This window comes from Sander vitreus, chromosome 11 (genome assembly GCF_031162955.1).
Source record: "Sander vitreus isolate 19-12246 chromosome 11, sanVit1, whole genome shotgun sequence".
Classification (NCBI taxonomy): domain Eukaryota; kingdom Metazoa; phylum Chordata; class Actinopteri; order Perciformes; family Percidae; genus Sander; species Sander vitreus.
In genome coordinates, this window is record NC_135865.1 from 18,982,802 (window position 1) to 18,999,427 (window position 16,626).

Genomic DNA, 16,626 nt, shown 5'->3' on the forward strand with positions numbered 1-16,626 from the left:
ACTTTCTTTGTGTTAGCATTCTAAACTCCGGTGGATTTATGAGATAGATAGTACGGAGCTTAGCGCCGCCCAAGACGATTCTGATTGGTTTGAAATGCCAATAAACCAGACCACGTTTTTCTCCCATCCCGGAATGCTGTGTGGACTCGCCAGACCCTCCTCCGCAGCACTGTGGAGGAATTCAATGCGATGCGAGACTAAGTTGCTTATAATATTCAAATTATTATGGCCTTTGGCTTTGCTTTAATACCAGTAGACTACATGTTGTCCTTTATGGTGCTGTTTGTGTGTGTGTGTGTGTGTGTGTGTGTGTGTGTGTGTGTGTGTGTGTGTGTGTGTGTGTGTGTGTGTGTGTGTGTGTGTTTTGATCATTTTTTGTGATTGATCATATAAAAAGAGAAAAGGTTTCCTGTTATGAGCTTTGTACTGGATCGTTCCTCAGGATTAAAAGTTGAAAACTCAATAGTTTTATTGAGTTTCATCATTTTCATCTCTCAACTAATAAATACCTGTTTTTAAATAGTTCTCTTTATATCCTTGTATGATTCATCAGGGCTCAAACATGCTGTTCTATGAGGAACCAATAAACCTCTATCTTTATATCCAGCACAGAAAAAAAGTCTCCATCTGGAACACATTTATTTTTTTCATTTTTCACAATATGTTTCCGCTCTGCAGCTTTAAACTTTTTTTAAAATATTTTTTTATACAGCATGAACAAAGCTGTGGGGACTTTAGTACATAACACAGTTTATTGTTCAGTAGTGGCTCACTGGACATGATGTATTTTTAATTATTAAACAATGATCTGTGCCAGTTTCAACCCTATTGATTTCCCAGAGAGGAACGCCAATGCTAATAGCGCAAAGCTTGACGCAAGTGTAACTTTCTAGGCAAAGGGTCGTGACAGCAGGTGCCATGACCCAGTAACTCCACTCCAGTAAGTTAGATAATGGTGGTCAGGAGGTGTGATGGACTATACCAGCAGGGCTGTTACTAACACAGGCAGTGGAAGCGAGGGAAAAGAGGCCGGAATCTTACTGGATGACATAATCATAGGCAACAGCACAGTGACGATGGGTCACTGTCAGTCGCTGTGCACTGGCTTAGAAAGTTATGGGGTTAAATTTGTGCCACTTAGACTGGGACATGTCATTCACACCACAGTGTGTTTTGCATGTGTGTGTATGTGTGTGTGTGTGTGTGTGTGTGTGTGTGTGTGTGTGTGTGTGTGTGTGTGTGTGTGTGTGTGTCACACTGCCAAGTGAGTGTTGACAGGCACATCTATCACGTCTCTCCTGTGGATCTCATCTGATTTCATGCACACTAAATAGGAACTAGAAACTAATAACTGTACAATCTTTTCACAAGATTATTTGTCATGAAGCATTGGAACTGATATGTTTCGTCAAAACTGGGGGAACAAATGTCATATCCTGTATAAATAATCATAACCTCACACGTGTAAGCAGCTCAGCACAAATGCAGCTGTAACAACCCTACGGTCATGCTAGTGGTTCTGTGAGGCTTTGAGCGTTTTTTATTTGTTCATAAACCAAAGTATTGGACATATTAAAAGTCTGATGCCACTGCATGAGAGATACAGGGAATTAGAAGTCATCCTGAGGGGGAAATGAATGTCTGTACCAAATTGCATTGTGATATATTCAATAGTTGTTTCAACATTACACTAAAAAGCTAAAATGTCAACCTGTTAATGGCACTACAGAAAAGTCAGAGGATCACAATAGTCACTAGAATTCATAATATGGGAACCATGAACATCTGTACAACATTTCATTCCAATCCATTGAATAGATGATGAACTAGTTCACAGGATAAGTGAAAGAAAACTGAACATTCAGAAAATCACTAATGTAATTGGGATTCATCCTCTGGATCCATGAACATGTAGCACGTTTTATGGCAATCCATCCAACAGGTGTTGAGACATTTCACTTAAAGGCAAAATTGAAAAGTCAGTAAGGTTCATTCTCTGTGGACCACCATTTTTTGTACAAAATGACATATTAAATCATCCAATAGTTGTTGAGATATTTATGTCTGGAACAAAGTGGTGGACCTACCAACCAACATTCCCATCCCTAGACGTCATGTTGCAAGCATGGCGAAATATCTTTGTATATATACTTGTTGTACTTACTACCTTTTTGTTTTGTATGTCATACAGTCTATGGTTCAAACAGGGTTGTGTGTTCCTGCATGTAGCCAGTGTCTGAATAGTGGCTGCATGTGCTTTTAAAGTGGTTAGCCAGCATTGAGGGTCAGGCTCAAGGGTTTCCCACAGTAGCCTATGTGGACTGAGGAGAGGGAGGAGTAAGGAAGACCAGGATGGAAAATGCAAAAGAAGAGATAAAGCAATGTGGACCACTGTTATTATTACACATCCATGAGCCTGGCAGCACATAAGAAACAAAAGTAGTTGGCTTTAGAGGTGCTGATAGGCAGATTATGTTACTGTTGTGCAGAGCTAGGCTAGCTGTTTCCCCCTGCTGTTAGTCTTTGTGCTAAGCTAAACTAAGCTAAGCTAACTGACTACTAGTTGTAGCATCATATTTACTGCACAGACATATGAGTGGTATCAATCTTTTCCAGTTGGGGAAAGTAACTTTACTCAAGTACTGTACTTCAGCACCATTTTGAGGTATGTGTTCTTTACTTGAGAGCATCTATTTCTTGCTACTTTATACTTCTACTCTACTGCATTTGAGGGGAAAATATTGTACTAACTCAAGCTCTGCTTCAGGCTTAGGGATTTTTAGTGACTTAAAATCCACCCTCCTTGATTAGTATATTCAAAGCCTCAGGCCTGAGGCAAATAATTAACCTCTAATTTTGCAATTATTCTGAGTAGGCAAAGAAAGCACTGAAAGGCTGAGAAGGAACTGGACGTGCGTCACACTTAATTTCCAAACGCACCCACTTTTTTTAATCGGCAGTCACACACTGGCAGCGATTGTGGTGCTTCGACTGACCTGTTGATTCTAAAAATGGTTTAATTTTCCTATTGCGTCAAGAAGAAGCCAGATCTCAGCAGATGTTTTTCCAAACTAAACAGACCTGATCACAGACCAAATGACAACAAATGTACCTTTTTCGTAACATTTAAAAGGTAGAAACTCACCATTGCAGATTATATAGTGAACCGAAAACAAAGCACAACATCACATTTATTCACTCTAGAGAAACAGATACTGTGTGCTGAATATTTTCAAGAGGGCAGAACAGGAATGGCTCAGTTTTACCTGAATATGTGATGTTCCACGCACAAGCAGATTTTATGAAATAGGATTTAAACACATAAGGATTCTGCAAATTGAACTGTGTCTGTAATGTTGTGTTTAACTTGTATATCATATAGTAGTTATATATAGTTTCACCTCTTCAGGTGTCTAAAACTATTTGAATGAAACAATCTAAAAGACAACAGTGCTCTTTAGTTAAACTGGTTAGTTAAACATTATTCAACTTGTGACGAGAGGTCATCAATAAACTTACAAACTTATACTATAATCAACCCAAGAGTGATGTATTGTTTCATGACTTTAATTGGAAAATACCACAAGTTCAGAAGCACCACTAATGTGACACACTGACATCATAGTTCACGTGACCTTTCCACAAGAAAGGAAGCTCTCTGGTTTAGAAACAGCTGCCTGCTGAGTTTGATGAATTGTTTTCCTCCAGGCTTCAGACTGAGCATTATTACTGTGGGTTAATAAGTACAAGAATGTTATTAGGTGAAGCCATCTTCAAACGGGTCAACAGATGCAAGGATGAAAAGGCTTCAAGAGAAGTTTCAGAGAGTTGATGCTAATTTGCATTTTCAACATTTACATCTACAAACATTTAAAAATTTTCTCAAACTTCTCTGTGACAGGTCTGGTAGTAGATGTTCAGACGCAAGAGCAGGACTTGAGGATAGAGCAAGTTAAAATATGATTGGATCAAAGAAGATTGACAGGAAATCAATCAGTGAAGGCAAACTAATTTAGAAAAAGGGAGCATCAGGAAACAGAAATAAGCAGGTACACAAGAACAAAGGCTTGGCTGCTAAGGGCACAATTACTGTAATTAGTTACAACTACTGTAACTGAACAGGACAAAGTAACGACCAATACTTTCTGTATGTCTCCTGAGCTGAGTACACAGCTGTTGTGTTCACTGTTGCTGGTTGACATGAACACAAACATGAAGCAAACATGAAGCAGGAGGAGCAGCGAGCATCCACCAGCATTGAGTGGAGAAATTAGCTTGCTGTGATCCATTGCTCGCCTAAGAATATTATCGCTGCTTTAAGTAAAGGATTTGAAGGCATTTTCCCACCACTGAATATTGCACTCAGGAGGCAACATTCATGCCAATTATGCCTAATGAAATAATTTCTGAAGTATTTAGTGAATGCTGTCTTATGTTGATGACTGATAGAGACCTGCGTCATCGTGCGATGGTGACAGTCAAGGTGACCACATGCAAAGGACAGTCAAGGACAGTAGGATGTGTTGGCAGTGGTTTTCCATCTGCTGTTATATTGGTTGTGCTATATGGCTAGTTTGCCCCTTTAGAGAGGCCCTGTTTAATAATGAAGTCAATGGTTACAGTTTCTAGTTCAGCACACTGAGTGTCTTCCATGTGAAGTCAATATTCAGTGACACTGGAGCTGTTGAATCATTTGAAACACTTTCCATTTTTTCTTTATCAGAATAGATGTTGCAATGAAAAATAATTTCTTAGAAAGAGTCACAAAAAGTCCTCATGAAACAGCATTTTGGGACTTGAAATGATATAATACACAAAGGAATTACTTAATAGAGTAAACCAATTCTCTCAGTTACAAAGAGAGTTTAATTTGATGGAAAAGATAACATAACAATGATGCTATTATGTGGTAACGTTTAATTGTCATACATACAAAGATACATGCAAAAAAATGAAAATTATTAACACGTATGCTATGATATGGAAATTGGTCTTACTATTGTCAGTTACACATCAGCAGCAATATCTATCTAAAGTTTGTCAACTAAAGTTAGCATTACGTCCCACATTAGCTACTGGTCATGTAGGGCTCTAGCAGCAGTGTATTGAATCAAGCAAAAGTGAGACTTGTTGTTAAAAGAAGAATTTAACGTTATATTGGTAAGAGGACTATTGTGTTTTTTTTCTCTTATAGTAAGTCTCTTATAAACACAGTTTATCAGTTTCTTGCTGAGATATGTATATATAATAGAGATATTATGATTATAGAGGGTTCAATGTGAAAACAGCATATTTAAGGAAAAGAAAATGCTTTGTGAAAAAAATGTAACGTCAGACATTTAGAAAGCGAAATAAAAATACATTTTCACAAAATCTACAAAAACTACCCTTTTGTGTAAAATCAGTAAGGTATGTAAAAAAAATAATCACAACATAAAAATTGGATTGAAATCAACAAAATGTAGTTCACCTCATAATCAAATGAATCATATCATTATGCCATACAGTGATGTGACACATATACATATATATATATATATATATATAGAGATATATATATATATATATATATATATATATATATATATATATATATATATATATGATATAGCACCTTTTACAGACAAAGTCACAAAGTGCTTCACATGATAAACATTTGTTAAAATACAGTAGGATCCAACAGAAAATAAGCAAGGAAAAATATATGAAAGACCAACAAAAATCATTTAAAAGATTTAAACCTAAAAAGTTACTATAATATATATATATATATATCCTGTCAATGTACTACATGTGCTGCCTGTGTCCCTGCAGTGGGTCAGTACTGCCCCCCTCTGGTCTATTGAGACACTACGCCTGGTAACAACAGGCCAAATGAGGACATGAGTCATGGAACAACTGATCAGGGTTTTTCTTCTTTTTTTTTTTACTCTTCTAATCACACTGCACTAGTTCTATGGCTTTTGTATCTTACAATTGTTTTCATCATTATTAACTAATTTTATTATAAGTATTATATTTGTTATCTCTTTAGGATTTTATAATTATACTGTTTTTCACTTTTCTGTGTTTAATACCTGTGTTTTATAAATAAGTTTTTTTTGTGGAGCACTTTGAGCTGCATTTACATGTTATGAAAGGTGCTATATAAATAGTTTATTGTTGTTGTTATTATTATTATTATTATTAACTTAAAAAATCTCCCTAGACTTCTTTTAGGATAAAAAAATAATTTGCTTTAAATAATAATTTGTGTCCGATGGGTTTTTTCTGTTTAATTTGCATATTGGACCATGAATGACTTCCAAATCATTCTCATACATGCACTTAAAGTTGGATTTAAGGTGAGCACAGATAAACGTTCGCCTTCAGCAGCTGAAAGTGAAAACAGCTTTCTAGTGTCAAACTCTGCACACACATCATTCTGCACAGTGAAGCTCAATAACCCCTGTAAAGTAACAATAAATCCAAAGCATTTTTAAATGTGAAGAGGGACTTTAAATGAAAAAGTCTGACCCAAAATTATTATTAGGTTTGATTTGAGGCACACTATAAATCCAGATCCAGATATTAAAACAATACATACTTTCTGCAACAAGGCTGTCAAATTTTCATATCTACAGTAAGTGTGCAACAGATTGCTGTCATCTGAAACACAATCATGAGTTTGTCTGGTTAAAATGTTCAGCCACTAGATGGAGGGCTTCATCTGCCTGCCTGTAGGCACTACCTGTAGGCCTACTGAGCTGCAGAAAACCAACAAGCTTAACTACATACCTAAAGAACACAACTACAACAAATTCCATAAAAATAGCCCAAATAGCTAGCTGTCAGCAAATGAAGCGTAAACTCTAGCATTGCTAGCAGACGCAGTCATGTCAGGGGTATGGCTCAGGATCTAAGAAAGCACAGTGTCGAGTGCCGCAGTTTTCCTTGGATTAGGGTGGCACCTAACTCATGGTTGCAGCTGTCGCCGTGGTCCTGCTATGCCCTTTACACCCTGCTATGAACTACTACAACTACTATTTCTAATCATAGTTCCATTATCTTTATTGTGACTATAATTGCCACTGTTCATCACACCCCCAACTGGCACCGTCAGACACCGCCTACCAGGAGCCTGGGTCTGTCCGAGGTTTCTCCCTAAAAGGAAGTTTTCCTCACCACTCGAGGTTTCTGCCTAAAAGGGAGTTTTTCCTCGCACTAACTGCTTGCTCTTTGTAAATTATAGAGTGTGGCCTAGACCTACTCTATCTGTAAAGTGTCTTGAGATAACTCTTGTTATGATTTGATACTATAAATAAAATTTAATTGAAGATGTTTGGATGAGCAGTTCCAGAGTCTGTTCCCACAGTCAAATAGAGTTTCCCTCCTGTTAAAATGCGTAGTGCCCCCCTCCATGGTTAGGGTTAGGGAGTTTGGTGCAGGTTTAGGAAGGGTAAACAGATATCGACAGGGGAACAGTCTTTGACACAACACCTGCAATCGGGCCTTTCTGAACAGGGAACTTTTCAACGGGCACTGTACCAGTTAGATTCAAAATAAAATGCAGCGTCCATGTTCATAGTAACGAAGGAACGTGTTTCCCAGTGCAATAATGTGGCCCACAGATTTGTTGACAAAGAGAAAAAATTTGAATATTGTCAAACTTTAACTTTAAAATTGAATGAAATCAGAATGTTATATAAATTAATACTAAACAGAGTGTATTGCTTATGTGGAACCAAATTAATCCCCTCCACATATGTAGCTGCAAAAACCACTGAATTCAAATATGATTCAGCCGCAGGTGCTCACGTGGTGCTTCTTGGTAAAGCAAGCAGTATCTTCCACGTCTTAAACAGGAAGTGATCACAGAGACTACGAGTGATCCTGGCTCTCATCTGTGGTGATGTAGTCGAGGAGGTCAATCGCTGTCACGATGCCAAACACCATCTGCTTCTGACAAGTTGATCCATCAGCTTTATCTGGAGCGAGACAGTAGACTGTAGTTACTGACATTACTCGCTAAACATAGAAGAAAATTGAAAACAGAGCAGGATAAACATTGACTGCAGTACATTTCAAAGACTACTGTATTTATTAATTTGTTATGGAAGCTAACAAGGACAACACAGTCAAATAAATCTTCCCCTTTGCTTCAAGCAAAAAAGAAAAACATTTTGGCAAATTCACTTATTCAACTTCTGCTGGAGAGTTAGATGAAAAGGTTAATTCCACTCTTATATTTGTCCGTTAAATATACTGTAATATCCCAGCAGCTGGTTAGCTTGGCATAAAGACTGAAAACAAGTAAACGGCTAGCTTGGCTCTGTACAACAGTAACAAAATCTGCCTACGAGCACCTTTTAAAGCGGAAACAAATCAAAATGAAGCAGCAATTTTATCACATTCACACCCAAATCGTCCCATCCTGAGTACCGTACGCTGACAACAACTTCTGTTCAGCTGGGGACGTTTGCTGCATGTCATCTCTCCCCTCATTTCCTGACACCTATCTACTCTCTTCAATTAAATGAATGCAAAATGTCAAGGGCAAAAAAAACTGTTAAAATAAATAAAGTATATTACTCTGAGTGTGATCATGCACCACCAGGACGAAGTGGTCTGTTTCGAGGATTTGTGACAGCTTCCCCAGGTTGTCTGTCAGGTGCACCTTAGAGTGTTGTGTTGAGAGATTAGACAGTCATGTAAACATGTTAACTTTGAATGCATGTATTGTGTGTAGTATACATAGAGTATGTGTTTCTACTGACTGACCTGTTTGTAATGCTTGCAGAGCACCTTGCTGACAACATCTGAGGGTTTGGCCTTCCCGGCCGACACAGAGGACAGAATGGTTCCCAGAGTCACCATCCCCTGGATCACACTGTGGAAAAACACACTTCAAACACCGCATCACCTGCTGATCCTCTATTAGAGTGTAAGCTTCTGTCTGTATTGGTGTAAAAATATCTGTATTCTGATTAATACCAGAAGTGGACATGGCATACAAGAAATGGTGTCTGCTTCATGTTTTGCATTAAATCATTTAATACTGCCATTCATTTTTTCCTCATACTTAAAACTGGAGGTAGTGTAGATAATGAGAGGAGGTCCAGATGAAAATGAAGTGGGTCTGAATTGTCTATGAAAACAATGAAAAAGCTATACAAACAGGTTATAGTTGCTCAATGGGTCATATTGAAGGATTAATAAATAATAGAGATAGAGAACAAGAGGAGGGCCAGATGAATGTAAAGTAGGTCTGAAAAATGAGAAAGATATTAACAAAAATGCCCTTTTGAGAGGCTCCCTAAAGTCGCACTAAGATTACTAGGGACCAACTCATTTTTGTTAATAGCTTTCTCGTTTTTCAGACCTACTTTATATTTACTTGGACCTCCTCTTGTTGCATGCACAATCTCCATTTTATGAATTCGGTAGTCTGGCTTAATTTAGTGCTTAACTGCTTCTTAGTTTCCTGTCTTCAATCAAGTCGCTTCAATAGCTGACCCTGAGATAAAAAAATAACAACTGGAACATCTGGAACATCTGTTGTGCTGATGAACTTGTCTAAATATATGTTCAGCCTTTTTGTTTGCATTAAACAACAGTCTGGATCAGTTTGATACTGAAGGTGCACTAATGTATATCATTTCTTGAGGAGATATACCCTGAGTTATCAACGACTGGGGCCTGGTCAAACGCTTTCTCTTTCAGGATGTCGATGGTTTTCTGGCAGGACACAGACGCTAATACAGTGAGGGGGGCAGATAGGTTTAGACACCGGACAGTCATGTTCCACCACCTTAAAGAGAGAGAGTGAGACAAATGAGTCATCTAACACTTGGATCGGTAGCCCTGTTAAACCCTCATTGTTGACTTTCTCACCAGGGTTTGAAGTCCATAGGCTCCTCCGGGCTGAGGAACCCCTTCTCACACATCCACTTGTCACTCAGGAATTTTGACCTGGAGGCAGCAATGCGTTTGATAGCTAAACAAATTAGAAGTTTCTCTGGTTTCTGACACATTAGATTTGGTCAGGCTTGAGTTTAAGAGTGTGCTTTAAGTGACGGCCCCTGCTAGTCTGATTGTTCTAACCCTGCATTACTGTGTTTGGGGTCGGCTGATGCAGCATGATTTGGGGCACCTGGCCCCGGTGCCCTGCCGGAGATGGAAGGCCAGCCTTCTGGACTTCGGCCCCCTTCTTTTTTTTTGCCCCATCTGCTCTACCGACAGCAGGAGCTGGTTGTTTGTTTTGTTTGTGGTTCTTTTTTGCATTTGTATTATTTAGTTAAACCTTATATGCATATTTTAACAATACATTCTTTAAATTATTGGCATTGTGTATGCCTTCCAGTTTTTGTTAGAGCCAGGTTTATGACATTTATAAGTTGGGGATAAGTTTAAGGATTTTGTGCGTGTGATTTGCTGCTGGACAAGCGGTTTAAGATGCTGACGTGAAACTGCAACATCTCTGATGTCCAGGGTGCGTTGGTTGTGTGTCATCCCCTACCAACCAGACCCTTTGGTTAACTGCCAAACTAGTGTAAAAGTACAGCCTCAGCATGGCTGAAGACTCTACGTCTTGTCGTCTGAATATTTTCAGTTCACTAGTTACATCATTACGGTGGACAATATTGTCCATGGTGGACAAGCAAATTAAAGCAGCATATTAGCCTGTGATCATCACACTCAGTGTATATTGGAGAAGCAGCTCACTTTCAGTAGAAAACAATAACTAAAGTATGGGTGCTGCACAGGGAGATACATATTATAATTATATAACAGTGTTACATGCACGTAAACAAAGAAAAGGATTACATTGAGGCTTTGGTAAGTCAAGTGCAGTAGAATCAGCACCATGTAACTTGGCTGTTGAACGCTCCAAATGTAAAGTTGTATTAAGTTATGATCCAAGAGTTCAGTAAATTTGTCTCTTACATATAGTTGCGGATGGAGTCAGCCAGGATGACCACACAGCACTGTCCCGCCTCGAGCTGCCGAGCCATCTTTACTGCTGCTGCCATGGCTGAGCCAGAGCTGCCGCCTGCAGTAAAACAGGAAAGAATATTACATACACAGGGAACTAATAAGTACAGTACAATTTACAATACAACGGTATCACTTGGTCAGTGAACATACCGCACAGGAGACCCTCCTCTCTGACCAGCTTGCGTGACATTGTGAACGTCTCCTGGTCAGTCGATTTATACCACATGTCAACAAGCTGTATAGGTTTGTAAGGGAGAGAGCAACAGAAAGAGACATATGATTTTTGCTCTGTGCGCAGAACAAATGACAATGTGCACGTTCAAATGTATGCATGCGCAAAAACACTCACAGATCTGTCCAACACTGTGGGGATAAAGTCATATCCAATGCCCTCCACTTCAAAGGAAGTCTTATTTTCGTTAGAGCCAACCAGAATGGAGCCCTCAGGGTCCACAGCGACTATCTGACACAAACATGACAACAGTGTTGAGACTGGAAACACACATAAATAACGTTATCTGTACATCACATCTGTTCTCCACACAAATCTCTTTTTAATCATAGATTTAGCAAAATAAAATGCATTCAAAAAAGGTTCTTAATAAGGTGTGCATCTTGCCTTGACATTGGGGCATCTCTCCTTCAACTTCCGAGCAACACCAGTAAGTGTACCGCCTGTGCCGGCTCCCGCCACCAACATGTCCAATTTACCTGAAAGGAAAAGGAATCAGCAAAAGGAGATTCATTTTTGGACAACAGTTATTTGGAGAGTGCCTCAAGGACAACTTTTGTTTGTTCACCATAAATCTACACAGGGCACCTTTAAATATAATTCTTTCAATTTGTCCAATACATTTCTCATTCTTCTAAAGGACTATAAATAAAAAACTATCACTAAGCTACAATACACTGTATTGACCTCAATCTTTTATCTGTCAAAAAGAACAAACCATCACACTGCTCCAGTATCTCCTCAGCTGTGGTATCGTAGTGAGCCAGAGGGTTGCTGGCATTACGATATTGGTCGAGGATGTGCGAGTTGGGGATCTCGCTCTTTAGACGCCAAGCCGTGACTATGTGAGACTCTGGTGAATCAAAAGTTGCAGAAGAAGGCGTGCGCACTATTTCTGCCCCGAGAGCTCTCAACACATCAACCTAAAAAACCACAGTGAGATCAGATTTAATTTTGCCAAATGTCCCATAATGAACTACTTGTGATCAAATAAAAGAGCTCCGTACCTTCTCGTTGCTCATCCTCTCAGGCATGGTTATAATGCAGCGGTAGCCTTTAACTGCAGCTGCCAGGGCGAGGCCGATACCTGCAGGCAGCCAGGGGACGAGGTTTTAAGCAACCTGCCATGTTTATGTTACGTTTTTTGTTTTCTGCGATCTTGCCTCGACTACAACCTGCTTCTACATCTTTCTTCCAAGGTACCTGTGTTGCCAGAGGTGGGCTCAATGATTGTGTCTCCTGGTTTGAGGATCCCAGCTCTCTCAGCATCTTCCACCATCCGCAGGCCGATCCTGTCTTTCACGCTGCCTCCTGCATTGAAGAACTCGCACTTGGCCACTAAATAAAACAGTCGTAAAACAAAGTACCGTCACTGAGTGTGTTTTAGTTTGATTGCGACTGTGAAAGGAGCATGTAATACATACAATGTATTTTTGCATTATTTTATTTTGAATCATTGTTACAGAACTAGGATAGAAATCCACGAAATTAAAACACCGTGTGAAAATGTTGCTTCCTTCCTTTTTCCCAACATCAACCAACATATTTTCTGCATCATGAAATAACAGAACACAAGTTTGTTTCATGTGTGTAGTTTTATTTTTATGATCTGTTACTGTGGTGATGTATTGTTTGTGTTTGTGGAGATCATCTGCTCAGTATGTCATAGTGAAAACAGGTGTGCAACATTAGTTCATCTAAGCAGCAAGCGAGTGGAAAACTGTTGTGACATTCAGGTAAAGTTGATGCATTCATGTTCTTTTTTCTTTTGAGAAAATTATTCAACAGTACTTCCTCATAATCAGTGTATCCAGTTAGAAACTGTTGATGATGTAAGAATAATTCGGCAAAGTAAGACATTCTTATAAATACAAATTTCAAAAAACTCAGTTTGCAATTTAACAACCCACTTCTGGCAAAACTATAAACATTGGTCTCTACATTGCTACACTATTGCCAATTGCCTTTTAACACATGTGAAAACACTTAAAAAATACAAGTTCACTTCAGAGTTTGAGCACTATAAACAGGCCACCGGCAAACATTTGGTTTGGACAACAATGGAGGCCAATATCTAATGCACTTCTGTTGTTTGAGGAGTGTTAGAACATTTTAAGAAAAATAAATAAATAACTTCCATCCCTTATTAGTATTGATAGTGTATTATGTTCAATACACAATCATACTTTGGATACCTGAGGAACATTTGGATACCTGTGTGGGTGTGTTTACATGTATGACAAACTTTATTGCAATCTACAGTGTTTTATTATTAATACTATCAGTGCGTAGTTGGTGCTTTGTGTGCTTATTCAAATTATGGTTTGTGTGTACTGTAGTGACGGGAAAACACAAACAAAAAGAGTTTGAAGAGCAAGAATTTGCTTTTCTAACAGATGTATAATGTTTTGCTGGTTTGGTGTAAGGTTTTGTGGTTAGTGTGTAGAGTTTGGCGAAAATAGCCTATCATTTCAAAGACAGTACAATCAGAAAAAACTAAATCTGAAGTGGAGAGTAATCCCTGTCACATGAAAATAAGTATAAGGCCCTTTGTCTCATTAAGCCATGGGAACAAACTAGAACTTCACTTTAATCAGTTAAAGGGAGTGTGAAAGAGCTTTTCTTAGGAGGCTTAAACTGATGTTTCTGGGAGGTTTCATCCTCACTGAACCCAATAACCTCACCGGGCTGCCAGTACGAGACGGATCAGATGAGGAGATACTGTACTGAAATCAAATGTATACCTACTGAGGCAGCATACCTGAAACGTTTGCTGTGCTTTGCTCTGTGGGCCAAAAGAACAAGTCTTTCCTTTTGCCTCAGACAAAATACCGACAGGCACACAGTTGGCAACATAAAAGGCCAAAAGCTACATGATACCTTAATGTTCCCTTCTTAACAGCAGCTTCTTTATTTTAAACAGGAAGCCAACAGGGACACAGCCGTATAAACAGCCCCTTGATAAAAGCACACCAGGTTTTCTGCATGCACGTATTCATTTAATATGTTTGTCTGCATGCCTTATACCCTGAAAGAAGTCAGTGTACCCAAAGACTGTTTACCAGGTAAGACTTGACTCTCTAATCTACTGCTGCTGAGCAACCATCACTTCCAGCGAGCCAACTGCACACTGAAACTTCTTCACTTTCCAGGAAGGAAAACAATAATGCTGTTGTTAGGAGGAAGGAGTGTCTCTCCTTTTCTGAAAAAGGGAAAACAACCTTTTACTCTCCAATACTGTTCATCTTCACCATGCTATTTTCATCTCTAGCTATCTGCATGATAAGTATGCAGACAAGATTCAAACTATTAATATTTCTTCCTGCAACTGATTAACAAGTATCGCACCAACTTCCCATTTCTTTTCTTTTTTTTTAAGGTTCTGACCTTTTCAAGAGCGTATACTTAAAAAAGTATAAAGTTTAAATAATTTTGTGCACTGATGTGGAGGTTATTTCTCAGCAATGCAGTTTGCTGTTATGATAGGATATGTGGCCATGTGTGTCATATGATGTGGTGGAATGTAACTAAGTACTTTTACTAAAGTACTGTACCTAAATGCAATTTTGACATACTTGTACTTTACTTGAGTATTTACATTTTATACTACTTTATACTTCTACCCCACTACATGTCAGAGGAAATATTGCACTTTTCACCTCACTACATTTATTTGACACTTAGTTACTGGTTACTTTTTACTTAAAAAAACAAACAAACACATGATATACTTATACAGTTTGATGCATAGACTGTATAATATGGTATGATGTGATACAGTACTATACTATTAATCTACCCAGTAGTATACAAAGTATCTAAAATTGGCTCTACATTGACAAATTACAACATTGAAATGCTTTTACATGTCTTTGTATCTGTATTTTCTGCATGAGTACTTTTGATATTTCAATTACATTTTGCTGTTAATACTTTTGTAATTTAACTTAGGTAACATTTTGATTTCAGGACTTTTACTTTTAATGGGTTATATTTAGATTATGGTATTTTTACTTTCACTTCAGTAAAGAATCAAACTCTTTCAGTAAATAATTAGACTTCTTCCACAACTGCTATATGTTAGCTTTGCAAGGATAACATGAAAGCTTTTACTCACAAATATCACACTTGAGTCCAAACTCCTTTGGGATTTTGTTCAAACGGACCAGAGGTGTGTGTCCAATTTTCCCGAGGATGTTGGGGAGGATGCTGGGGGGCTTGATGCTGTGATGGCGAGAAGAAGAAAAATTCACTATCAGCTTTCTGTAAATACAACACAAGGTCATATTTACCCAATGATGAATACACACGTGCCTGTGGAGTATCTTAACCACTATCAAGGCTATTGCAAGCAACGTTTTTATGTGTGACATTCCAGCCAATGGTTTTGTCCAATTCACTGATCAATATGTAGTAACATGTCAAGAAACACACACTCATTTAATACAATTAACATCCCAAAACCGTGATGGCATATGACCCTGGGCTCTTTATGTAAATTGATGCATGCATGTACTGTAAGCTATTGGGTGCATGCAAAGTGCATTTCATTTTTCTTCCTTTTTCTACTTTTACTAGGATTACTGAACATGGTTACCGTTTTGGGCCTACTGATGTACAGTATTGGGCCCCTAAGCCAGAGCCTCTGTTTAAAGTGACTGTTTATTAAAAAACTTTGTTGGAAAAGTCAGTTAAAAGTAGGGATGTCCGAATTTTTGTTGTTGTTGTTGCTGCTGGTCCTTAGTCTTTTAATATTGCATATCTGCAGCTGTAGTCGTTTTGTGTCTATTTCAGTCCAATAATTTTGCTCCCATGTAGCAGGGGTAGTCTTTTACATACCCAGGGCCCTGTTGTCTCATACTTTGACCATACTAACACTATCAGCATTAATTCAACAATAACCACAGATTTATTTTGCGAGCTTTCATTAACATGACTCTCACCGTTCTGGGTGGCTATGAGGTGACTCTGAAATAGGTGCACCCAGCCTCCAGGTACATCTGCTGGGCAAATCAGGACGGATCCAGTTCCACTGATCAGCAGTCGCTTCTCCGTTCTCCATCTCACTCTCACTGCTATCCTCAATCTCGTGGTATGATTGAACCTAAACCTTGAGACAGGCCTGTTCATTTATAGAATACCTATTGCCACTTGTCACAGTTACAGCATCCCCATCCATACTGTAAGACTTTTGACCCTGAGTAATATTTGCATCTATCAGGTTAGTTGCATGTGGGCAAAGAGTAGGAACAGCTTCAAAACATGTAGTTTTAGAAACAGAAGGCATAGCTTACCTGCAGGAAGATAAGGCAGGTGTTACAATCGCACATGCAACATAAACAAAACCTTTCAAACTCTAATGAATAAACAGCACTCTTGTTCTGCTTGAATCTATGTCCAGATATACATGTTTTCAA

The 16,626-nt window shown here is 38.6% G+C and overlaps 1 protein-coding gene across 1 annotated transcript; it reads right to left on the minus strand.

Moving 5' to 3' along the window:
• Nucleotides 1–7,860: 7,860 nt before the first annotated feature.
• Nucleotides 7,861–16,271, minus strand: cbsb (cystathionine beta-synthase b). Its single transcript, XM_078262902.1, has 14 exons — nucleotides 16,153–16,271; nucleotides 15,327–15,433; nucleotides 12,413–12,547; nucleotides 12,217–12,296; nucleotides 11,928–12,132; nucleotides 11,597–11,688; nucleotides 11,327–11,440; nucleotides 11,128–11,212; nucleotides 10,927–11,032; nucleotides 9,874–9,951; nucleotides 9,656–9,790; nucleotides 8,761–8,869; nucleotides 8,572–8,656; nucleotides 7,861–7,967 (listed from the first exon to the last, which is right to left on the minus strand). Exons 1-14 carry the CDS (start codon nucleotides 16,269–16,271, stop codon nucleotides 7,861–7,863), a joined length of 1,557 nt encoding a protein of 518 aa, XP_078119028.1.
• Nucleotides 16,272–16,626: the final 355 nt, after the last annotated feature.

Bases quoted from the DNA above. Each gene is read 5' to 3' on its own strand.
- cbsb (XM_078262902.1), bottom strand. From the start codon at position 16,271: ATGGAGAACGGAGAAGCGACTGCTGATCAGTGGAACTGGATCCGTCCT. The intron at 12,297-12,412 runs GTACCTTGGAAG...GGCTGCCTGCAG, and splicing joins GCCCACCTCTGGCAACACAG to GTATCGGCCTCGCCCTGGCA. The intron at 7,968-8,571 runs GTAATATACTTT...GTCTCGCTCCAG, and splicing joins GGTGCATGATCACACTCAGA to ATAAAGCTGATGGATCAACT.